General features: G+C 38.0%; 4 protein-coding genes across 6 annotated transcripts; 2 read left to right on the forward strand and 2 right to left on the reverse strand.

Annotated features, from left to right (window-relative positions):
• Positions 1 to 3,433: 3,433 nt before the first annotated feature.
• LOC135580984 (dehydration-responsive element-binding protein 2B-like) lies at positions 3,434 to 6,335 on the reverse strand. 3 transcript variants are annotated; one of them, XM_065110146.1, is made up of 3 exons: positions 6,202 to 6,306; positions 5,898 to 5,988; positions 3,434 to 4,584 (listed from the first exon to the last, which is right to left on the reverse strand). In XM_065110146.1, the coding sequence occupies exon 3, from the start codon at positions 4,431 to 4,433 to the stop codon at positions 3,633 to 3,635; it is 801 nt and encodes a 266-aa protein (XP_064966218.1). In that variant the 5' UTR covers positions 4,434 to 4,584; positions 5,898 to 5,988; positions 6,202 to 6,306; the 3' UTR covers positions 3,434 to 3,632. The 3 variants fall into 3 exon arrangements, with proteins under 3 accessions (XP_064966218.1, XP_064966219.1, XP_064966217.1); XM_065110147.1 differs by having other exon boundaries at positions 5,862 to 5,988; XM_065110145.1 differs by lacking the exon at positions 5,898 to 5,988 and having other exon boundaries at positions 6,202 to 6,335.
• A 2,057-nt stretch (positions 6,336 to 8,392) lies between these two features.
• Positions 8,393 to 13,134, forward strand: LOC135611915 (protein BREAST CANCER SUSCEPTIBILITY 2 homolog A-like). The gene is made up of 6 exons (XM_065107560.1): positions 8,393 to 8,603; positions 8,692 to 8,865; positions 9,028 to 9,162; positions 10,302 to 10,442; positions 11,503 to 11,625; positions 12,252 to 13,134. The coding sequence occupies exons 1-6, from the start codon at positions 8,414 to 8,416 to the stop codon at positions 13,130 to 13,132; spliced, it is 1,644 nt and encodes a 547-aa protein (XP_064963632.1). The 5' UTR covers positions 8,393 to 8,413; the 3' UTR covers positions 13,133 to 13,134.
• Positions 13,135 to 13,252: 118 nt separating this feature from the next.
• Positions 13,253 to 18,796, forward strand: LOC135611914 (protein BREAST CANCER SUSCEPTIBILITY 2 homolog B-like). The gene is made up of 16 exons (XM_065107559.1): positions 13,253 to 13,384; positions 13,486 to 13,640; positions 14,753 to 14,875; positions 14,949 to 15,188; positions 15,267 to 15,348; positions 15,442 to 15,492; positions 15,581 to 15,656; positions 15,753 to 15,864; positions 15,951 to 16,022; positions 16,636 to 16,819; positions 16,896 to 17,078; positions 17,401 to 17,543; positions 17,619 to 17,681; positions 17,779 to 17,986; positions 18,120 to 18,287; positions 18,380 to 18,796. The coding sequence occupies exons 2-16, from the start codon at positions 13,516 to 13,518 to the stop codon at positions 18,440 to 18,442; spliced, it is 1,893 nt and encodes a 630-aa protein (XP_064963631.1). The 5' UTR covers positions 13,253 to 13,384; positions 13,486 to 13,515; the 3' UTR covers positions 18,443 to 18,796.
• A 1,563-nt stretch (positions 18,797 to 20,359) lies between these two features.
• On the reverse strand, positions 20,360 to 23,734 carry LOC135613121 (small ribosomal subunit protein eS7-like). Its single transcript, XM_065110148.1, has 6 exons — positions 23,596 to 23,734; positions 22,749 to 22,847; positions 22,599 to 22,672; positions 22,383 to 22,506; positions 21,291 to 21,473; positions 20,360 to 20,724 (listed from the first exon to the last, which is right to left on the reverse strand). Exons 2-6 carry the CDS (start codon positions 22,821 to 22,823, stop codon positions 20,602 to 20,604), a joined length of 579 nt encoding a protein of 192 aa, XP_064966220.1. The 5' UTR covers positions 22,824 to 22,847; positions 23,596 to 23,734; the 3' UTR covers positions 20,360 to 20,601.
• Between the last annotated feature and the right edge of the window lie 557 nt (positions 23,735 to 24,291).

Consider the following 24,291-nt stretch of genomic DNA (forward strand, 5'->3'; position numbering starts at 1 on the left):
ACTGACTAATAAAATTGTACATCCAACATCTTTAAATTTAATGTGGAAAGGAAAAACATTTCTCTGCAAATATAAGCTGTTCTATTGAAAATAAATGAAAGAGCAAAAAAAGTTCTATTGGAATGCTACAGAAAGCATGGACATTGGACACTAATTGATAAAATGACCGAGATATCAATAATAAAAGAGTTCTATTGGTACAGAAAGCATGGACATTGGACACCAATTGATAAAATGACCGAGATATCAATAATAAAAGAGTTCTAACTTCTAACCTCTAATGCACATGAGCACAAAATAAAAAAAGAGTTCTATTGGAATGCTACAGAAAGCATGGACATTGGGCACCAATTGATAAAATGACCGAGATATCAATACTAAAAGAGTTCTAACCTCAACCTCTAATGCACATGAGCACAAAATAATAAAAGAGTTCCATTGGAATGCTACAGAAAGCATGGACATTGGACACCAATTGATAAAATGACCGAGATATCAATATAAGAAAACAGAAGATGCATTAAAAAGGGAAACTTATGTAATATATCTAACCTCTAATGCGCATGAGCACAAATTAAAAAATATGCTGATTTTTGACAGATTTATAGGATGACAGATACATCATAAACAAAATAATAAATTGAAAGCACAGATAACTGCCTTCATGAAATCATATAGAGCAAATACCAGAAAAGAAGGCTTTAACACCAATCTAACAGGTGAAGTTGTGGAAAAGTACAGCCACCAGTGACTAACTAGAGAAGAAAATCATAACCACGCTGGAAATTGTAATTGGCATGGATCATCAGCAAAAGATTAATAAGAAATTTTTAGAGTTAAAACCTATGGCAAAAACTTTTACACTAAATCCGCCCATGTTGTTCTGCTGTAACAGCAGACATCCAATCACATAAAAGAGGCTGGACCTTTTTTAAACATAGTTTTGGATAGTCCAGGACCCCTCAGGTCTGGCCAGCCACCATGCCCACCAATAACAAGGCATGTATGGACCATTGCATTTTCTCTGTGGCTATTGACTCACAATCAGTTGCAGGACATCACAAAGGCAACCATTGCCATTAAAAAGGACCTGATACGCCAGCCACGCACTCATACACCCGTCCCTACAGGACCATTTACTGATTTTGCAGCCCTTGCTCAAATGTCGGCCTGACCCAAACTCAGCCAGTCATGGCTTTCTTTCTTTCTTTTTACACATTAAAACTGAAAGACAAGGACCTGAAATCATTAACCCGTATTGCTCGAAAAAACACTATGCAGAACCTTATGTTTTATATACATCTAGACAATTCTAAAACTTTATGCACCTTATGTTTTTTAAAATATAAACAAAGACCACATAATAATTCTCCATATACGATAAATATTTCAAAAACTGTCACATTTGCCTTCAGAACTTTGCTTATAATGTATTTCTTTGTGTGTGCTCCATGAGTTATTTAAATTTTCCAATATCTCAAAAACTATAACTCCTTCTACGCAGCCAGTCCCTCGTAGCAATATCGTTTTAATTTGATTACTAGACCGTCTTGATACACCCACATCAAGGAGTTGCCCAAAAAAAAAGATGGGAGAGCTAATAAGGCAGTAGCCTAACTTCGAGGGAGATTTGGTTATTGAGCAATGTAGTTTAGGGCTTGGCTCAAATGTAAAAGAATACAAAATCAAATAAAAACAAACATATGAGATTTATTTGCAAGGCAGAGGCTGATGGTGGTGAAAAAAATGAGAAAGGCATTATCGTTCTACTATAATAAAGAAAGATGCAAACAGATTAAAATCGAAATGGTTCTAAAAAGATACAGACCGATGAAGAGAATTATTTAATAAAAATCATAAAAATAACCTAGTAGTAGAGTTAGAATATTATAATACAACTGAAATTGTAGGTTCGTGAGAGGAAAAAAATAGGACACATGAGAAAGATGTAGCATTCATAACATAGAACTTAGGCATGCCTAACAAGCTTGAAAACCCAATTAATATAGTGCATTGAAAATTTCAAAACATATGTTCTTTCCTATCTTAAGAAACATGATTTAATGTAATCACTACCCAATATACATTATGTTTATTGCTCATCTTTGATGATTATATGTACCGTAACATTATATCACTACCCTAAATACTCCGTTGCATGTAAATAAAGAGACCCTTTCTTTTCCTTAAACACGCGAAAAGACCAACAAATACAGGCAAGAAAATCAAGAAACGCCAACGGGCTTATGTCCCGAATAGGGATTAGGCTCCAGGTTTCGAGAACGCCAACTGACTGATCAAGGCGCAAGGGACAAACGCGACGATGGACAGCAGCAGGGTCGAAGAACACAGGGAACGAGTCAAGAAAGGGTAAAACAGACGAGGACTGAAACGCCAGGAACTCATTTCCTTGGTCCGGATCAGATCCCATGTTTCGAGAACGAGGAATGATCAAGACTCCAGGGCCAAACGCGACGGCAGACTGCGGCAGGGTCCGAACACGTGGCACCAGTGGAGAGAGAGAGAGAGAGAGACCACGAAGTCATTCCAAGAACACCGACTAACCAAGGCTCCAAGGGCAAACGCGACCGTAGACTGCAGCAGGGCCCAAGATCACGTGGAACGAACGAAGAGAGAGAGAGGGGAGAGAGAGATAAAGACTCAAGAAACCCCACGAACTCATCCCTTTGATTCGGATTACATCCTACGTTTCAAGAACACCGAGAGATCAATAGGCCGTGGCATACACGGCAACAAGTTACGGCAGAGCCTAAGAAAAAGCAGGAACGACCGACGAATGACGGGGAGAGATACTCACGAGGGCGTAAGGCGAGGCGGGGTACTTGGCAACAAGTCCGGTAGCGAGCTTGAACGCGGCCTTGGACTCGCGGGAGTCATCGGCGTCCCGTATCGGCCGGACCCAACTCTCTGGAATGCCTCCAGCCAGGCCAAATCTGGCGGCCATCGAACCCTTTGATTAGGGTTTTCGTGTTTGGCGACTGGCGTAAGGGGGAAGATACGTAGGGTTCAGGGAGGGAGAGAGAGAGAGAGAGCGCGTACACGGGAAGGCGGAAGAGGGTCTACTTAGCACAGTGAAAATACGTCGCGCGGGCCCATGCGCACTGTAGCCTTCTATTCTCTGATCTTGATCTTGATCTTGTGGAGGTTTCGCGAGCCATGGGTGCCCATATCTACATGAGAATGTGGCAACCACGGGGTGACGTGGGTCGCCACGTCAACTTGGATTATTATGTGAGAAATGTTGCATTTTGGATTGTCGACTCTTGGTTGACAATATTTATTTTTTTGTTATTATATATTGAGATATCTGAAGGGATGGAAATAGCTTGTATCTTATGTGACGATAACGAGCCTTGCAGCAAATCCTCCAAGGAGATCCCTAAAATCCAAAATTCCACAGTGAAGACACAAGTTTAAGCATAAGACCGACATAATCTACAGCAACTCATTATAGCGAAAAGGTATACAAAGCTTATATAAAACAAAATGCCTAAGACTTCGCACTCGCCAAAAGGACGACAGAAAGGGAAGGAAGACAGAACAATTCTCGCCTCCTAGAAAAAATACACAGAGAACGAGAAACTATGCTGAATAGGAGAACGACGGATCTTCTAAGATTTGTACCATCTCTCGGGGCTTGAAAGCAAGTCTGCACAAGAAATTCCAAAGTCCACAGTATTGGGCGTTTCCCCCGGGCCGTATTCCCAGTCTTCACCCAGGGACCTTAAAAGAGTATCGCTATAGTCAAAAGGATTTTGCTCAATGTCCCATACTGTTGGGGCATCTGTATGCCTAACGTCCAACGACATGTCCACAGGATCAGTGCACTGCCAGTTTGTTTCTCTACCAACAGCACCAAAATGGTCAGCGTCACTGTTGTCAGTATCGGCGCCCATAATTCTCAGCATATCTTCTATGGAGAATTCACCTTCAGGTGCATCAGACTGATAAAGCTCCACATTGCAAGCATCAGCTACGAATGATGGTTCCTCGTTACGTCCACCCTCATCTTCTAATTCCACTGTTGGAAACTCGATGATGCGCTCCCGGGAGCCAGAGACATTCATACGATCGGAATGAGCCTCATCTTTCAGCTTGGTAATAAGAAATTTGATTTGGTCTGCACAGGACACGGAGGCACCAATCGCATCGGAATGATGCAAGGTTGTGGTAGACTCGCTCGAATCCCTCCTCACACCTCCAGGCAGATTGATGCGGGCTGAAGTTCCATACATGGCTCTTGCAGCATCATCGTAAGCTAGAGCAGCTTGGACTGCAGTTGGGAAGGTTCCCAACCAAAGGCGATTACCGCGATTTGGTTCTCGAATCTCAGCAACCCACTTGCCCCAGGTGCGCTGTCTTACACCGCGGTATCTACAACTGCGGTTTTCCGGTCCTCCTTTGCCTCGCATGCAACCTTTCTTTGATCCCTTTGCCGGAGGTTTTCGAATTCGCTTTTCACCATCAATGGAACACTGAAGCTGGCGATTATGCTCTCTCCACCGAGCAATAGTCTCTGCCACAGAATGAGAGCCATTCCTCCCCCTGCGTACTTTCCTTGTCCTGAAAAAAAGGGCAACAGATTTAGCACTCAGGTAAAACAGCAGAAAACATAAATAAACATTAACAACAACGATAAGAGTAAGTATGTATGACGTTCTAGCAAACTTAAGTCATCATGTAACACCTATTGACTCTTAACACAACAACTCAAGATCAAACCACAAACATCTATAACTTATGTAGTTCCTCTGAAGGAGCCAATAAATTTGTCATGCGACAAAAATTACCATCCATATCAACTACTAAAGAATCCTTTGTGGCACAACTAAGTCCCAATTTATCGGTGTTCTTCACATCTATAGATAATGTAGTTTGAGTCACGCTTGAGTTGTGCATGACAACTGATAAAGCCACAGCCAGGGAAAAGACCAATAAATTGGTCCAAAAACAGTTGGTCTTACCACCGCAGATTCTTCAATTAAAGTCTCTGTAACGCTTGTTTCACAAAGAACCTCTCTCTATGTCCAAATATAAACCATTAGATTCTAAGCCCATATTCACCAATGCGATGAATCTCAGGTTCTTTCTCGATGCAAAAACCCACATTGTTCGGACAATACACGTGCAACAGAGAGAGAGAGGAAACAAAAAAAAAAAACCTCATGCACTCCTCGGTTTACTAGCATAGCAAAGTTCAGGAAGAAACGAAGGCACAATTATATGGGTTAAACAACAACCTTTCCCTTGATTTAAATGACCTTCTTCCTAAAGAAGAAGCAACCTCCTAATCTAACCTTCAACTCATCTTCAATGGCATGTTTAAAAAATTTACACCGGCAGCTATCAAATAGTAACATAATGATATCAATTTCCAATTATCACTTCCATAATTTGACATCATAACGAAACTGAGACTAGAGTATCAAGCATCCATGACATGGTGAGTCCATAATGCTTTTAACAAAAATACAGAGATGATGACTGATGAAAAATCTAAAGCAACCAAAATACTATTGACTTAACTCAAACATGGCAACATTGGCATCCAAAGAGACACGAAGCATAAAAAGCATTTACTTAGCTGAATCCTTCAGCTTTCTAATTATTACAAGGCAGGAGACCGTCAAAAAGAAGCAAGACCTTACTTCCCGGACAAGGTGAAACAAAAAGACAAAAGACTCAGGTCAATCTCAATCCTAAGCTAGCTATTCTCTTAGTGGAAAACTCGCTCACAACAATCAGTCAAAAAATTGACATATATAAATTTAAAAGAAACAATCAGCTGCATCACAAATTGTAGGATGATGAAGTCGCATCACCAGCGATCTATTTTTCACCTAAAAGTCTCTAACTATTCTAGAGGAGAACAAAACCTTGATCTATGTTCCCAAAGCGAATCAGAGAGCCAAATCGTTGCGCTCGCATAGCCTCACAAGATCCCACGGCTCAATCGCCCTCTGTCGTCTGCGACAATAAAACGAAAGGAAAAAAAATAAACCTAGACTTGTCTCGACCAAGTTGCTTCGCGAAAAGCAAGTTCCAACGACAACGAGAAAGCAGAGAATTAACACGACCAACAAGCCACATCTGATTCCGATGGAGAACATGATCGAGAGAAGAAGCCTTTAACCAACAAATCGTAGAAAACAGAGAGCGTGAAATAAACCTCTTCTTTACCTATTAGGCTCCATCATCATCATGACCATGCTGTTCTTTCCTCCTCCTCGGATTAGGGCTACTGTCCCTCCACCTTGAGGGGCTCGACTAGTTTTCTGATACGATGAAAGAGGAAGAGTTCACCCCCTGCTTCTTATATAGGGGTTGCGAAATCCTAGTTGTCACGTGGGAGGAGCCGTGTCGCCGACTGCGACGCGAACTCGGCGCGTGTCGAGGCGAAGCTTCCAGAAAGACGATGAGCTGCTGGTGCGTACATAAGCTGTTGCGTAGCTGCTATAGCTGACATGGTATATACCCGCACCGTACACGTGGGCGCTGACGTTTACGCACGTGGTGTGTCGCGCATCTCTCTACGTGTACGTTTCGTGGACCCTCGGGTTCGACGACGGACGGTCGAGGATCGCCCTTGGGGCTTATCCGTCCGATATCGGACGGAAGGTCAGGATTGATGGGTCGCAAGAAAGTCCTTACGTCGCTATGCGATGATTGTTGTGTTAGTTAAGTTCTAATTTGGAATTCCACGTGTAACGTCTTAAAAGGTAAATAAAAGACTAAATATTTAATACATTGCACAAAATCCTTCGGATGGATGCACTGTTCTTTAATTATAATTATTATTTTTTATAAATTAAAATTATTAGGTTTGATCATAACGACATGTCAATTAGGTCTTCGATGTCAACACGATATATAACGTGACGTTTTCTTTGTTTTCACTTCTTTCTTGGTATCATGCAAATAAGGGTGATTGCTCTAGAAAATATTTATATTTTAATTATTTTTCAATCGATATATCTTATTTTATTTTTTTGAAATAGTATCTCTAATTTTTTTAAAATATTTAATTTTTTTTTGTCTCTTACAGTTTTTTCCGACCGTTTTGGCCACAATAATAAAAATATTGCCTACTTGAAAATATTATAAATTATCTAAATAAACTTTTAACATCAACCAAATTAACTAAAACCTAAATTTATAATATTATAATGATTTATAAACAATAACATTCAAAGAGAAAGACACACGATGTAACGTCACTTATAGTATTTTTTTAGGCATTTTGAATATATCAATAAAATATTATAAATTCATAAATGAATCAAATGAAAACATTGTAACGTTTGTAAATTGGTAAAAACAAAAGGGAAAAAATTGACAAAATTTTATATTGTTTATGAAAGGAACTTATCATTTAAAGCCATTCCTTACTATTCACAATCCCTTAATATTTATAATCTCTTAGATTTTAATAAAAAAATATTTTATTATTCATAATCTCTCTAATTTTATTTTTTATCTTCCTTTTCTATCCACCCCCCACCCGTGCATTAATATTGTCATTGACTCTCTCCATCACCGATGTATTATATTTGATAATTTGTAAATGTTTAAAATATGATATAATTTTTATTAATACAAGTGACATACAAGATGATGTTTTTTGAGTTGTTACAGAATGCATATAATCTTAAAAAATATTAAATTATTATAATAAATGTCAACAACTTTTTTTCATAATTTTCTATTCGAACTTTAGTTCGTATCATTTCATCATCTATCTTTTTTTTTTTAAATTATTTTATATCATGTCTAACAATTAAAAGGAGGAGGAAAAGAAAAAAAATAGGTCACAAGTAACGAGTGAATTTTTAATTAAAATTAAGTTATAAAGTAAGTGTATATATATATCGATTTATAAAAAAAATTCAAAGTTCTTAACATAAGATTTTAAATAATTAAAAAGAACTATAAATACTAATCTCCATGGGACAAAAACAAAAGATAAGATGTCATTTAGAAAATACCTAAAATAAAATATTTTATAAAAAAATCGTCCTACAAATAATACATAAATTTGAGATGGCTATGGGAGTCCATTTGATGTACTGTAGTTTCTGATGAAATTGGATTGGAGCGCGTTTGATAAATAAAAAATGAATTGTAATTTGAAGTGGGATTTTAGGAAACTTATAATTCAATTAAAATAATTTTCTTTCAGCCACTTATGAGAAAGAAAATATGGTATATATTATCAACTCTCCGATAACAATACAGTCGTTTAGAAATGGGACCCGCCCAAATCCGCCACTCAAAATTAGTAGCGCTTTCCCGCCTTCGCTTCTCCGTCGTCGCGCTCCAAAATATTTCATTTGGCCTTCCTCTCGCTCTCGTCTCTTGAAGTGACAGGGGAAAGAGAAGCCTCCAGAGCCAAATGATGCCGCCGCCGCCGACGGACCTCCCAACATGGGAGATACTTCCTACCGCCGATGGTCACTTCCAGTGGGCCGCCGCTGCCGGGGATCCCGGCGTGCAACCGGAGCCGCCGCTCCGAACCCTAGCACGCGGAGTGAATAGCCACCCAGATCATCGCCTCCCTTCCATGGCGGATCTCTCGACCCTAGGTTTCTCCCTTTCGATCTTTCGCTTTCGCGCCTGGCATGTTGGATCTGAGACCTTTCGTTGTGATGTACCTTCTCCTTCAAATCTCAGCTCGTCCGAAGCTTCCGGAGGGTGGAGATGGTGGCCGTGGAGATGGAGAGAGGTTTCCGATGTTTCGGACGGGAACCGGGAGAGCAGTTTCGGTGAGCGAGAGTTCCATCAGGAAGGCGAGGTCTGTTCTCGGAGGAGGGGGCGATACGGACACAAGTGGATCAATAAGACATGGTATGCTATTATCGTGTTCTTTTATGACGGTTGTAAAATTATATTAGCAGTATACTTAATTACTAATATTGGAAAAGTATTGTGGAATAATTTTGTTAGGGGTTCAGAAAAAAATAATGAATTTATTTAGTTTATATAAGTAATTTTCTTGTTTCCTTCTAGGGATTGAAACAACGTCAGGTGGTCAAGATGATCGATTTCCACTGTTTCGTACTGGATCTGGGAAGTCAGTTACTATAAAAGAATCTTCACTTAGGAAAGCAGCAGTTGTTCTTGAAGGAAATGGTATAAATAAAGGTACGTTGGTTGTTTTTCTCTACTTAAATATCATCCATGATTGAAGTCTCATTTTTAAATTGCTAGAGTATATACATAATGATATTATTTGCTTAAACAGAGAAACTCCTGTTCTGCTACTCATATTATTGTTTTTTGGAAGCCAAAATTAATGAGGATGAAAACAACTTCAAAAACTTAACATATGTTGAAGGATATTTAGTCTCATATTGGTTGAGGAATAAGGGAACCAAGGACTTATAAACCCCCTCACCCTTATTTTTAGAGACACCTTTTGGGGCTCATGAGCCCCGAGAAGGCAAAATTGTACGGGCATGTCCAAAGCGGATAATTCCTCGTGAGCCTACGAGGTCACACCAATGATGATCAAGTGTTGATTTATCAAATTGGTGCTAGAAGAAGGGCCCTGAGCTTTTAGCTCCCTTACGGGAAGGAGCATTGATAAGGACATTTAGTCTCGCATTAGTCGAGGAGTAAGGGAATCAAGGGCTTGTAAACCTCTCGGGTCACCCTTACCCTCAGAGTCGTCTTTTGAGGCTCATGAGCCCGAAAGGACAAAAACATACGGGCACGCCCAAAGCAGATAATTCCTCGCGAGTCTATGGGGTCGTACCAAAGGTGACCAAATGTTGACTTATCAGCATAAAAAGGTTATTATAAGCATTATCCATTGATAGAAGAACATATTTTATGAGCATACATCTTACCAGCTTAGAAGATCTCACAACAGTGCTTAGAAGATAACTTGCCTTCTCGTGTTCATGAAAAGAGAGAAGATAATCTAGAACATAGACTCTCCTGCAACAGAGGTCTTTTAGGTTCAGATGTATTTGGTTTCAGCACTGGTCTTATCACTATAGTGACTTTTCATTAGTGCTCTGGTTGGAGAAATACTTTTGCTATGTTGCTCATATACACTTGTCTTTCTAGTAGAAAATATAACTGCCTTTTCTTTTTGAACAACCACAAACTATTAATGCAGCAGGTGTGATGTCGTTGAAGTAGTGAAATACCTTTATTGGATGAATTTACTTTATTTTAGTGTACAGTGTTTGCAATATCGTTTTGTGTTAAGATGTTGTTCCATTGATACTCAGAAAAAAATAAATCTCTGTTTACAATGCTGTTCTTCCTCTTAGGGGATAAGGTAACTTTGGATGTTGGTGCCAAAGATGAGCTGTTTCCGATGTTTAGTACTGGATCAGGAAAGCCAGTCACAGTAAAAGAATCTTCAATTAGAAAGGCAGCAGCTATCTTTATAGGAGAAAATATGGAGAAAGGTGATTAAGTTGTAATCTTTTCTTTGTGTATTAGAGCTTTATGGCCGATTTCTTATGTTTGTGTTGCTGATGCATTTCAGTTATATATCTTTCTATATATCTTTTGTAATAAATTCTTCAATACCAGAGGTCCAAGTCTAACAGTGGTGGTAACATGATTTTCGTAAAGTCTTACTTTGAGAAGAAAACAGAATGGTTCAGAATCTCTATAAAAGTGTGCAATTGATGAATGTAGATGCTAAGTTGCTTTTAGATGACATCAGCAAATGTATCATTCTTTGTGAACCCTAGAAAATTTCTCAAGAGAAAGTGATTCATATGTAACACACTTATGGTTGTGTAAACAGTTTAGAGAGATCTGCTCAAATGGATTTACATTATTGACATGGAAAATGGTTCATGTGATACGGACATCTTCCCTTGAAAAAAAAGAATGCAAGATAAAATTCTTAAGTTAATGTGATGCTTTTATTGTGCTTGACAACTGTTGAGAAAAAACCTAGAGTTGATGTGCATACATCTTTCCTTCTTAGTCAATGGGAAGAAAGAAATACAAGAGAATAGGCTTCCTGGGTAAGTTTCTTGATGTAAGAGTTGCACATGGATTACACAAGTGGTTACTTCCTTGTAACACTTGATTATCGTGGATACCATAGAATCTTTTAAGTAAGGTGATCTGGAACACAGTCTCACCCACAGTGGAGGAATTCCTGTTATGTGCCGGGGGATCCATACCATCCTATCTCCAAATTGTGCTTGGAATATGAAATTGCATGATTTGGTTGTGCAAACTGCAAAGAACATTAGAAGGTCCATCCAGCCCTTTCTACTCCTTGAATTTAAAAGTTACAAGATTGCTTACACATAATACAACATATAACATGTTCCAAGTAGATTGTAGGACCATGCATGTGCTTGATCGGAAGGTAGATTTAAATTCTACTACTCTGCACCCCCCAACATTGCTGTTACAATAATTGATTTTTTGTACTTCCCTTTTAGAAGTATTTTTTCTCACTTGTATTAGGCACTATTCGCTGAATATTTTGCTCATGTACAGAATCTCCAAATCCTCTGCAATGTGACAGAAACAATCATGATGGGCATGAGAAATATGTTTTACTCGATCCTTCTTCAACTGAAAAGGCACTGTCTATTATTGATGGAAGCAATCCAAAGACAGGTCACTGTCAATATTAACTTTGCTATGCACTACTCTTTTCTTTCACATTGAAAAATACCTTTTATTTTGCAATACAACTGCTCATTAAAGCAGACACTTATCACAAGCACATATATATTCATCCATGTATATGCAGAGGGAGAATCTGTTCGGTGAGCAATGTATCTATGCATGGGAATCCATGAAATGTGCTGTTTCTTAAGTCTCTTTCCTTGTAATACAAACGGTATTGCATTCTGGTAAAAAAAATGAAATGCAAATGATGTTTCTATAAGCAGATATACTGCTCATTTGAAACTTAAAAAAACAGTTGAATAACAGTGTATGTAGTTGGTATCAATAAATTTATATTATCTCTGCATATCATATTGTCTGATTGTAATTTGGAACTAATTCAATATCTTTCAGATTAAAATTTTTAAATGGATAATATGATACACATGGATAACATGTAAATATATACTGCTCATGAAAAATTTACCTCAGGAAAGCTTTTTTCATCTTTTCATTTAAAGCTATATGCATCTTGTTAACGTAACAATAGACCTTATATTTGTTCTCAGAATCATTTTCAAGTTTTTTTTTTCAGCTGGTGTTTGATACATAGAAATCAATCTATTTTGCAGAACAGTTGCACGAAAATTTTAGGTGGGACATGAATCAGGAAACTGCTGGAACAAGTCTTCTTGACTGTGTTGATGTGAACTCAGTTCAAAGAAGTCCAGAAAATTGCATCAATAAATTTTGTTCAACAGGAAGCCACTTAACCAATGGTCAGCTACAGAAAACTCTGGAGCATAAATTGGATTCTTCTGATTGTGGACAGTCTCCTGTTAAGTTCCAAACTGCCGGTGGAAGGTATGTATCAATTTCTAATGATGCATTAAAACGTGCAAGGAACCTTCTTGGGGAGTCAGATATAGAAGTTTCAGAGGACAACATCACACTAGATCAACCTTTGTCCTCATTTCTAAGAAATAAGAATAATCTTGTCGACACATTTTGGAATAAAGAGAACATCTCATCTCCTCATTCTCCCCATTGTGGGGGAATGAGCAAGCTTGTCTCAAGGACCCCACCTTCTCTTACCAAGAGAAGGCAGTTTTCTCTCACTCGGAAAATAAAGTCTGATAGTTATACGCTAGATCAGGAGAATGCCAGAAGCTTCGCTTTGGAGAATATTTACTCAGGCAACAAAACACCTGTCAATCAAAAGCCTGAAAAAGATGACCTTCACTCTGCTGGTAGTGCTGTTGAAATTGTTAGAAGGATTGAGAATGGTGATGGCATGTCTTTCGGTGGACCACTGATTGATATTTCGAACATAGCTGGAGATTGTATGAATATGAATCGGCTTCCCAACGAAAAGAGAAGACCTGGCAAAACGAGTTATGTTTCTCCATTTAAAAGGCCACGCAGCTCTAGGTATGTTGAGCTATTATTTTCTATCTTTATTATACCTGTGCCATTGTTTATATTTTATATGATCATTCTATTTATGATCTAGATTCATCACTCCTTTGAAGGGAAGCACTTCTCTTTTGGCTACTGGTAAAATGAATGGACTGCGTAAGAACCAATTGTCATAATGCCAATTTTTGGATGAAGGTATTTAGAGGTCCTTGACTTTGTAGGTTCATCCAAACCATCAACAACAGAAAGTAGCAGCTGCGGTAGGATATCCACTCGATATCCATTTCAACTGAAGAGAAAGAATCTTAAGGACTTCTTTGGTGGTCCTCCAACATGCCAAGATTTGGTACTAATGCTATACATTGTAGTTCATCTTTTGTTATCTTTTGTTCATGATGTCACTATTGTCAAAACCTGACATATATGGTTAAATGCTGCATTACCCAGTCTGGATCCCTGCCACATGAAGTGAGCAACATGGATGCAGATAATGCTGTGACTTACAGGTTTTATGATGCATTTCATCATGATGAAATTGGATTAGAAGCCTTTCAGGGCATGCTGCTCAAGTCTGGTGCATCATCATCAAATGCTACAGAAGAGTATGTTATACTCTTAGTTTCGAGCTTGCATTTTTTTTAAAATCTTAATTAATTTTAGTGCACATTCGTCTTCCGTTATAAGGGAATATGCTGTAAACAAGTTTGGCCATCAGAGTGTATTTGCATACATTTTCATGGATCTGACAAGCTCACCAAAAAGTCTTCATTGTTATGGCTAACAATTATGTATAAATGATAGCTTCTATCTAGGATAATTTGATCTGCTTAGTTGAAGACCAGGACAAGATTGGTAGGTCCAAGGTGACAAACATTCAGCTACTTTATTTTTTTATTTAGAAATAGTCAAGAAGGCCTACCTTAGCTCAATTGAGCTTATGTTCTCTAGTTTCTGAAAATTTCTAATTCAACCAACACTAAAATATGCTTATTAATTGTATCAAGCTTATTATCATACAGACACATATGTGGACCACATGCTTCCTTATTTTATTCTGCATTTTTTGCTTCTGCATTTGTCCATACAGGTCACTTAAGAATTATACGGATTCTGCACTAAAATTACTCATGGTATGTATCATGGAACATGATAGAAATATGCAATATCTATGTATACTTCATATTGGACAGTATTTATCTTGCATTAAATAATGAAAATCTAAATTAGCTTACCTTTTCCTATTGTCTTTGAACCACTGTCTTTGTCCATTTAATATATGTGTATTTCTTATTTTTAGGCTAGTCGCACATGTATTTAGAGCCTAATTAAATAGGATATTTTGTGTCAACTGAAAATTTTGAATTTCGTGATGATCCTTGTGCATGTAACATTCCATCATAGTTGAGCATGTAGGGCTATCACGAGCATTGTGCCAACCAGTGCCATGCTTCCATGTCATACCATGCTAGCCAATGTTGTGCCTGTGTTGTATATATCAACCAGCATACCTTGGTATGCCCAATACGTGCGGTCCTTGTCCAGACCATTTCTCCTACATGCTTTTGCTTTTGTGCTGTTTATTTATTTTTTGTATAGCAGAAACCTCCTTACAGTGGTGCATGAAAGGCACTGAAATCTGCCAGCTAAGGATATGATGAATTCTATCGTAGCTTTTATTGTTAATTTTTTTTCTTTTTATTGATTTGTGCATTAGGTGGGTAGCAAATCACTACAGATGGATTGTCTGGAAACTTGCATCTTTCGAGAGATGCTATTCAACTCAAGTTGGAATCAAATTCTTAACAGTTTGCAATGTTCTTGAGGAATTGAAATACAGGTTTAACTCACACTCTCTTGTTTTTTGATAATATGCAGTTTTTATATCTGTGATGTCTGTCTGTGGATGTCAGGTATGAGAGGGAAGTAAACTATGGTCATAGATCGGCGCTAAAGAAAATCTTGGATGGGGATGCATCGCCTGCATCTATGATGGTTCTATGTGTTTCAGCAATCCATTCTACTTCACGACCAACAATGCTAAAAGCAAATGATTCAAATTATCCAGATGAAGATATTAAGAAACTTTATGACAGTAGTTCAACAGTGACCAAAATTAATTGTCAAACTCGAATAGAACTAACTGATGGATGGTGAGTCAATGTTTCCCCTTATCTCTCGAAAAAGATAAGCCGAGTTCTGCATGTGTTCAATTCTTCGCACTTCTTCAGGTACTCTTTGGATGCCTTGCTAGATGTATGGCTGTCGAAACAGCTCGCTGCTGGAAAGCTGTTTGTTGGCCAAAAGCTTCGGGTAGGGCGGATCCTTTAATTTTAGAGATTGCTGTGTAGTGATTTGTTTTGCCATTTCTAAATGAATCATGTGGTTGCCAAACTTAACTTGCAGATTTGTGGTGCTGGGCTATGTGGTTGGGTTGGACCTGTTTCATCTCTTGAGGTCCCTTTTCTTTCAAGGCTCTATCTAGTAAACGCCTTGGAATTTGAAATATTCTAGTCTTATCAATTTTTTTTTTTCTTTTCTTTAGGCATCAAAGACAGTCCATATGCTGATACATATAAATGGGACTTACAGGGCTCAGTGGGATGAGAAACTCGGATTTTGTAAGTAGTTTTTGTTGAAAATTTGTGGTTATCAGATTGCATATCGTATATGTTTCTTATAGCATGATTCATTTCTTACTTTCTTAATATTTTGAGGCAAGAGAATTTCTGCTCCTTTGGCTTTTAGCTGCATCAAAGTCTCTGGGGGTAAAATCCCTCGAACGTTGGTGGGAATTACAAGGGTTTACCCCGTTTTATACAAGGAGAGGTATCCTACTTGTTTTTTCTACTGGATAAAGTTTCTAGGCACAAGTGTATATCATAGTGGCATAACTTCATTAAAGCTGGACTCAGGTTTCCTGACGGTGTTTATGTTGTAAGATCAGAAAGATTGGAAAAGAAGGCACTTCAGATATACAACCAGAGGTGCTCATTTATCTTATTCTTAAACTTTGCATAACAGATAGCTCTACACTATTTGCATTGTCTTAATGGTCTACCATGGTAGGTTACTAGGCAAAAGACAGCTTCGTTCGTTATAAGATGATCCTATATTTTTTTGGTGATAATGTCCTTTTTCGTTTTCTCTAAACTCTTGGCAAGTAGAAAAGGTGGTGCGAACAACTTTTAGGGGTCTTTGCGTTTGTCAGATGGTCTAGATGAACATATTCAAGCAGTAAAGCACCAAAGATGCTAAAGGAGGTAAAACATCAAAATTAGAACACTGAACCCTGAATTCGGTGCATATGTGAGGCCATTAACTTGCGTCACATTCCATCTAATGCACTATGAATTCTTTTGCCAGAGTCTTTTCCCCTCGGCATTTGTTGGAAATTTTTATCCATTTTGTTTAGAAATTGCATGTCGTGTCATCTCCTCGTATTTAGTTTATCTGCTCTTTGTGGGCATTATTTTCCATGATACTATTGTAATCAGATACATCATGCTGCTCTTGTTGACATCATTTTCCATGATAATATCGTAATCTGATATACAAATGGCATTAGTTTTTCACTTGAGATATATGGTTACACTGCAGACGATGTAATATTGCAGAGGCTATTATGTCTGAGCAATTGGATGTTTTTGTCGACATAAATGATGGTGATGAAGGGGCAAAACTTTGCAAGATACTTGAGACTGCTGCTGACCCTGAAGTTTTAATGGCAGATATGACGTCAGAGCAACTATTTTCCGTCTCAACTTACCAGGCAAAGCAAAAGGTTGGTATCGGTTCTTGTTCATTCAAATTTGGTTCGATCTGGAAAACCCTTTCAGAGATGTACGGTTCAACTCCAGGAGATTAGGCAATCACATCTGCAGAAGATGATTGAGAAAGCTTTGAAAGATGCTGGCGTTGCTTCAAGGGAGGTCACGCCCTTTATGAGGGTTAGGGTGGCAGGTTTAACCAGTAAATACTCATGCAGAAAGGGCCGATTCAGGGAAGGCTTGATAACAATCTGGAGCCCAACTGAGGATCAGGTAATGGTGGGAATAATGCTTCTATTGCTCCTAAATCTCTATTCTTCTGTTCACGATATCACGAATGTGAAAGCATGAAAATTTAGTTACTGCTGGGAAAGAGGTAAGAGACAGTTCACACAAATCCTTATATTCGGTGGCTGTTGCTCTTTTATTCTGCTAGATAGATATATTCACATGAAAAATTTACCATCATTGATAACTTTTGTTTCTAACTTAGTTTTCTAGTTTAATTCTTCCCCCAAGTCTTCTAGTTTCATAAACTTTGTTTCAAACAGAGTTTAAAGACAACTTTTGCTTTCCTTGTCATGCTGTCCGACAGAAAGTTGACCTGGTAGAAGGAAAAATATATGATGTTTCAGGGCTTATGCCACTGAACTTTAGTATGGATGTCCTTTATCTTCAAGGTGGTGGATATTCCACTGTATGGAAAAACTTGCCCTCGACGGAGGCTGATAAATATGAGTAAGCAAATTGTGACATTGGTTGGTTAAACTAAAAGCATCCTTATAACTAATTTATCGACCTTATTTCCTGCAGACCATTTTTTAATCCTCGCAAATCAGTCAACTTGTCAAATTTGGGTGAGATACCTCTAGCAAGGTAAATCTTGTGCCTTTCATCTCTCAAATCTCATTGTATTTATGCCTTCTGTCTTCTGTTTCAGTTCCCTTCTAATTGGTTGTGCTGCTTGTTTTAGTGAATTTGATATTGCAGCAATGATTTTGCATGTCGAGGATGTTTGCATGTCTGGACGCCAGAAAAAGCAATGGATTTTCATTACAGACGGATGCAATTGTAGCTCAACTTCTCAATATCAGGAACAACATGATTGTTTGCTTGCTGTCAGCTTCTCGTCACCTATGGTGGACAAGGATCTGTTCAGCCACCACCATGAAGGAACCGTAGTATGTGATAATGTGGAGCAATCCCTTGGGGAAGAAATTTCTCATGAAATCTATATTTGAGTATCAATTTTAGCTATTAATGCTCGTATATTTCCGGAGCTTATATTCATCGTTAGCACCGTGCCTTATGTAGGTTGGGTTCTATAATCTGGTGAAGCGAGCGAGGGATCAGACAAATCATCTTTGGGTTGCAGAAGCAACTGAAAATTCTACATATTCTGTCTCTTACAACCTTCCTGGCAATTGTCATCTAAAGGTAGCAGCAACATCTGCTCATAGATGGGCAAAATTATCCTACTTGGTGAGATGTTTTAATATGTTCATACCTTGGATGGGATGGCTGTTTTCTTAACCATCAGAGAGTTCCTACTCACATACTCTCACTTTGCGCAGACCATTCAGAAGCTGAAGGAGAGAATATCGAATATACTTGGCCATCATGAAATATCAAGATAAAAGTCATTGGTTGTTCTTTTTCCAGGTTTTGTCAGCAACTTGATATCCCATGTTCTACAAGGTAATATCATCAAACCGGTAAGCTGAAGACCAAAAGGGGACCTGATCGTGCTAATTATTCAATGGCGATGAGGCTAGCGGCTTTTCTTAAGACAATATGGGCTTACTTGGCTGGCCATTACACAGGCAACCAACCAACCTGAAGAGTTGATGAATGTGGTTTCTTTCACCAGCAGTTTATTACATAGGCAACGAAGCTTGGATCTTAATTTCTTATGAGAAAAATATCTGAAGAGTATTCTGTCACATTCTGATTTTTCTTATTTTACTCGAGGCGATGGCCTCCAAAGAGAGCAAGGGAAATTTTTTGACTTTAAATATATTTATATATAGTCAATAAAATTCTTGGAATGCTCATTTTTTCATACGTTTATGAGAGATTATTGGAATGTTTATGCAATCTTTCTAAAATATAACTAGTTTCTAATTACATTTATGCGAAACTATATTCTGAAGCTGACTGGAGGCAGAGTTAAACAGTTGCTCACCAGTGCATGCTCCGATTAGAGGCTGCACTTGCGGCAACGGAAATCCGAACTCCAAGGGTGCCGGTTATCTCGAACGCGGATGCCCATCGACACTCGGATCCTGCCTGCTACAACAATCCAGAAGACTGTGGTTGCCATGTTGCAGTTACATTTACTGCGCCATACTGTTTCACAATGATCATTAATAGTTTCTTTGCATGGCTGTCTTTTCTAGCGCTGGTGACTTCACCGGTTCAGTGGGAACCGACAGTCAAGACTCTTTTGAGCAAAGGGTTAACGATAAGTTACGACTTAGGACTCGGAAAGGTAAAAACACCACAGAATATAGTGTCATCGTCAGGGCTAAACAAAAGTTACGACTTAGGCACTCACAAAATTTATTCCTTTTCTTTTGCGGTCTGCAATTGCTAAGCTTATTAACCTGTAACGCCGTCTCCAGCACTGTCAAATGTACAACAGATGACGAGAAACTTCCATGGTGGTCACGCCTCGCCTCTAACGCCGTCCCTCTCTTACCAGGGGCATCGCCTCCGCACGAGTTCATGCCCCGTCAAGGAGATCAAATATCAAGAAAACAATAAACGGCGAAGACGGGATTCATTCAAACCCAGAAATTACGATAAATCCATTCTACCTCAAATAATTATAATCACTCATATAATTTTATTTATAAATCTCTTAAACTTTTATGATTTATTCGTATATAAAATAATCCTTATATTTTTAAAAACTATCTCTTAAATTTTTATAAATTATTTATATTTAATTAACAAACGTTAAAATTTAATTACGTAATATGATTCACGATATATTAATGTAATAATTTAATATATAATTAAAAAAAAATGAGACTTCTATCGAAAGAAGACAAGTAATACTACCTAAACAACTCTCCCATGAAGCACGACAAAGAGATAAAAATAAAAAAGATCATAGGTGGAGGTGAGAGAGATAAGGAACAAAGACATCCCATACAACAATAACAATGTCACCTCACACCGTTGATGAAAGTTTTATTTTTTTAAAATTTAAAATTATATATCATTATATTAATAATTTATTATAAATTAACATATTCTATAAACAGATTCTAATATCTGTTAACACGTCCACATGAATAAACCATAAGAATTAAAAATTAAAAGATCTATGATCAAAACCATAAATGAACCTACACAAACACAAATAAACCATAAGAATGAATAAATCATAAGAAATAAAAGATCTACGACCAAAATCATAAATGAACCTTAACCACTCCAAACTGATACTTTCTATCAAAAAGAAAAACAACTGATGCATCTATCTCGTGAAATCAAACACCAGTCACGGTAATATTAGATCCACAATTACTTGCAAATCTAGATCCTGGTGGTACAAATTCTTTTTTATCCGCATTGAATATCCAAATACCACAAATCAGATCCCAGCTCAAAAGCACAAGCCTAAAAAAGAAAATGAAATGGCAGTAATGCAAAGATGCTAGTTTCGTGATCATGAAATCATCAAGTATCTTCGATTTACCAAATTAAACCAAACTTGGTGCTTCTCAGCAAAATTGTCTCCCGATTTATAAGTTTAATAACAATACTAAGCTGGTGATAAATATTTTCATGCACTCTCGGTGACAGGGTACTCAAATACCACGTCCTTCCCACAAAGCCTCCGGTAAACACTCGTGAAGGTCTCTGTTTTGTATTCCGTGTTGTTCCGCTCCTTTGGGTCAAGGAAAATCTGTTGAATCAAAATTTATAACATCATACTCTCTTTAACAAACTGTAAAACACCATAATTTTAGAAAAGAACAAACTGCATAGCACAAAACTGTGTGGATATACCACTGAAAAGAGAAACTTGAAACCTTCTTTATGGTTTGACAAGGAGTATCATCAGTAGTAACCTACTGTGTTGAACAACAGGATAAAATCTATTCAGGTGAAAAGATGCAGAAAACATCTTTCCGGTCGTCCTAATAATTTTTTTTCAAAGTAAAAACAATATGAGAAAATAGACCATATTAACATATAATCACATATATGATGTGTTGATCATCTCCCTACGAATTCCAATAAATGTTACGAGACAGATAAAACCAACAAACTATAGTAAGCTATTCGACCCAAAACACCATTTTTAAAAAATACAAGGAATTTACAAATTTGACCATACTAAATAAGCTATATTACCATGATATGATTTTCTTATTGATCAAGCATATTCTGATATTTTAATATCAAAGAAGTGGATAGAAAGAAAAAAGAAAACTGAAAATCAAGACCACTTGCTCAATGGGAACACACCTTCATGATCTTAGAGCCATCCAGACGATATCTTATGCGCTTTCCAACAATTTCAGCAGGGTAAACTACATCTTCCAAGATGGCATCATGAACGGCAGTGAGAGTGCGGCTGCGAGGGCGCACAACGGCAGAACCTTTCTTAGGTGGCCTCAGTATCCTTCGACTAGCAACGAGAATCACATCCTATCATATAAAGCAACAAAATGAACTTTAGAATAAAAAAGGTTCAGTTACATTCAGGAACCAACAATACTGGATTCAACACTGACAAACAATGAACATGATGATCTTAAGACAGAGCTCAGAAACTTAATGATTGATGCCCAAAATAAATTACAGCTACTTTTAAAATGTCAATACCCAATATATAATCAAAAGAACTTTAGTGATGATCTAGGATGAATTTTGCATGTTAAATGTGGTAGCTTGATGTCAAAATATTGAGATCACGGGCGAAGATAGTGATTTCCAAAGACCTATGAGATAGCAACTGGATCATGACATCAGCACATCCCTTGGATTTTTTATTATTCATGAAATAGGAGAATCACTCTTCAATGGCAGAGGACTACGGAATTGCTTTAAATCATGTTGTACCTAGGATGAATTTTGCATGTTAAATGTGGTAGCTTGATGTCAAAATATTGAGATCACGGGCGAAGATAGTGGTTTCCAAAGACCTATGAGATAGCAATTGGATCATGACATCAGCACATCCCTTGGATTTTTTATTATTCATGAAATAGGAGAATCACTCTTCAATGGCAGAAGACTACGGAATTGCTTTAAATCATGTTGTACCTAATCTTCACAAGAAAATCTTAGTAGTTATGAATAGTAGCCATGGAACTGCTTCCCGAAACTTTCCACAGCTGGACGGTGTATTTTAAACAAAATCTGTCCAGATAGCACTTATGCAATGGCATCATTTAGATCACCATAAGTTCTTTAAAATAAATTGAATGGATAACTGCATGTGGTTCATAAAAAGCTCATGTTTCTTTCTTCAAAGAATAAACTTTTATTAATTCCAGGTTGAGCCTAAAATCATCTAACCAATACAACATAAAGATATACCCGGGCCTGGCTTACCTTCCCACTAAACTTCTTTTCCAATTCTCTAACGAGTCTCACATGAATCTTCCTGAAGGCTTTCCGAAGTCTATACGGAACATGGATAACAACAGCTTTCCTATTGCCAGCTACATCCACTTGACTGCATCAGACAACCAGACAAGGCAAAAAACAATAAGCAGCTTTATGCTTGTTCATGCAAGAAAGTAGGAAGACTGATATGCTAAAACTCACACAGCTGAGTTGATGTAAAGGTCCTTCAAGTCACTCTTTAACTCCTGATTCCCATTCTCTAAATCAAAGAATGCCTGAAATTAATAAAAACAATTCATTATAATCTTTCGTAAAAGCAACAGGAAAACAGAACCAAGATTAACAACTAGCCTGGGCAACAGTGTCCTCAAACTCGGTCGGCTCAGCACCCTTATCTTTTTGTATCTTTTTCCTTGCGGTAAACATTTTGGTTGATGATAGTAATCAAACCTACACAGATTTGGAAGGAGATAAAAATATAAAACTGGAAAAATAGAAATCATCTACTTTTTTTGTCTAGAAAGATACAAGATGAATCATGGTATGTATCGGCTTGCTACTGACTCTGGAAACATAAATTATACTGTGTCTCATCCACTAAGCAAACAACTTTGTCTTGCCTGCTGCAATCCTAAAATTCTAACAGGTTCCAGAAACACAAGTGATAACGTTACGACATGATAAATGAGAAGTAGCATAACTAGACAAATTTTCTAAAACTTGTTCTGATCTACTATAATCATGACCATAACTAGTAAAGACCAAGGTGACATTACCATAAATCTATCATGATGAACAATACATGATACAAATTTCTACACCAGAAATAATTGATGCACGGAACAGTAAACATTAGAAGTGAGTCCAACGAAATGGGACGAGTAGGTGCGCATCAATAAACTCAAAGATCTAAAATATATACTGCGGAAATCTTTGACAGAGTAATCTGCATATCATTTATGAAGATCAGCCAAAAGACACCAGCATTCCAAGCAAAGCCTAAACGCAAATCCCTCTGTATGTATTCTAATAGAAGAACCCCAAGCCGACCACATGCATCGACTCCAGAACGATAAATCCCATCAACAACAACAACATACCAAAAAAAAAAAACACTACGCGAAATGGAAGCAGAGACGATCGATTACTATCAGAACTGAGGTCGATCTTAAGGACAGTTTATGCTTGGGATTGGTACCTTTGCGACGGAGACGAGAGAGCCCAAGGCGATGAAAAGATCGCTACCCCTGCCGCTGCCGCTGCCGCCTAGGGTTGTTCGCCCGCTCGCCCTTTATGAAGCCCGCGCCGTGGTTCGCTGATTCTTTGATCGATCAAATCGGAACCGTCCAATGGCATAGCAAGGAACGTTTAGATTTACGACGGAGTAGGGAAGGCGTTAAAGGTCCTCCGTGTTCCCTCGGCCGCTTATGTGTCGTGGGGCCCGCCTAAGCTACGTTTCGTACCCGCCTCGTTCACACCGGAAGGCAAAAGAAGCGGGCCCCGCATGATCAAGATCATTTAGGGGGTGGGTAACGGGTGCCGTGACGGTGGCGTAGATAAAAGTTAACTTGTGGAACCCACTCCGTCCAGCTACCACGTGCCCTCAGGGCCAAAGATCGTCATAATGGCTTTATTCACGATATTGTCACTGGCTATATTTTGAGACAAAGAATTTCTTAATATGTATAATATTTGATATATGGGCGAATTTCCGAAAAAAAATTTAAAGATTTTTTCGAAATATTTTTTTTAAATAATTATTTTACTCTTATCGATCATCGTCCTCTGTCATGTCTCCGCTCATGCCTAAATGTGGTATACTCATCAGCCCTCACTCATCTTTCGTGGTCACTGCCTCCCTTCTTTTTCATGGTTGCTTGTGCCTTTATGCACG

Source organism: Musa acuminata, chromosome BXJ2-5, assembly GCF_036884655.1.
Source record: "Musa acuminata AAA Group cultivar baxijiao chromosome BXJ2-5, Cavendish_Baxijiao_AAA, whole genome shotgun sequence".
NCBI lineage: Eukaryota > Viridiplantae > Streptophyta > Magnoliopsida > Zingiberales > Musaceae > Musa > Musa acuminata.

Excerpts from the sequence above, each read along its gene's own strand:
- LOC135611915 (XM_065107560.1), top strand. The coding sequence starts at position 8,414 with ATGATGCCGCCGCCGCCGACGGACCTCCCAACATGGGAGATACTTCCT. Across the intron at positions 10,443-11,502 it reads AGGAGAAAATATGGAGAAAG|AATCTCCAAATCCTCTGCAA; the intron begins GTGATTAAGTTG and ends GCTCATGTACAG. Across the intron at positions 11,626-12,251 it reads TGGAAGCAATCCAAAGACAG|AACAGTTGCACGAAAATTTT; the intron begins GTCACTGTCAAT and ends TCTATTTTGCAG.
- LOC135580984 (XM_065110145.1), bottom strand. The coding sequence starts at position 6,230 with ATGGTCATGATGATGATGGAGCCTAATAG. Across the intron at positions 4,585-6,201 it reads ATGATGATGGAGCCTAATAG|GACAAGGAAAGTACGCAGGG; the intron begins GTAAAGAAGAGG and ends CCTTTTTTTCAG.
- LOC135611914 (XM_065107559.1), top strand. The coding sequence starts at position 13,516 with ATGGATGCAGATAATGCTGTGACTTACAGGTTTTATGATGCATTTCAT. Across the intron at positions 15,865-15,950 it reads CCCGTTTTATACAAGGAGAG|GTTTCCTGACGGTGTTTATG; the intron begins GTATCCTACTTG and ends AGCTGGACTCAG. Across the intron at positions 16,023-16,635 it reads CTTCAGATATACAACCAGAG|ACGATGTAATATTGCAGAGG; the intron begins GTGCTCATTTAT and ends GTTACACTGCAG.
- LOC135613121 (XM_065110148.1), bottom strand. The coding sequence starts at position 22,823 with ATGTTTACCGCAAGGAAAAAGATACAAAAAGATAAGGGTGCTGAGCCG. Across the intron at positions 22,673-22,748 it reads TTGAGGACACTGTTGCCCAG|GCATTCTTTGATTTAGAGAA; the intron begins GCTAGTTGTTAA and ends TATTAATTTCAG. Across the intron at positions 22,507-22,598 it reads CTTTACATCAACTCAGCTGT|TCAAGTGGATGTAGCTGGCA; the intron begins GTGAGTTTTAGC and ends TGTCTGATGCAG.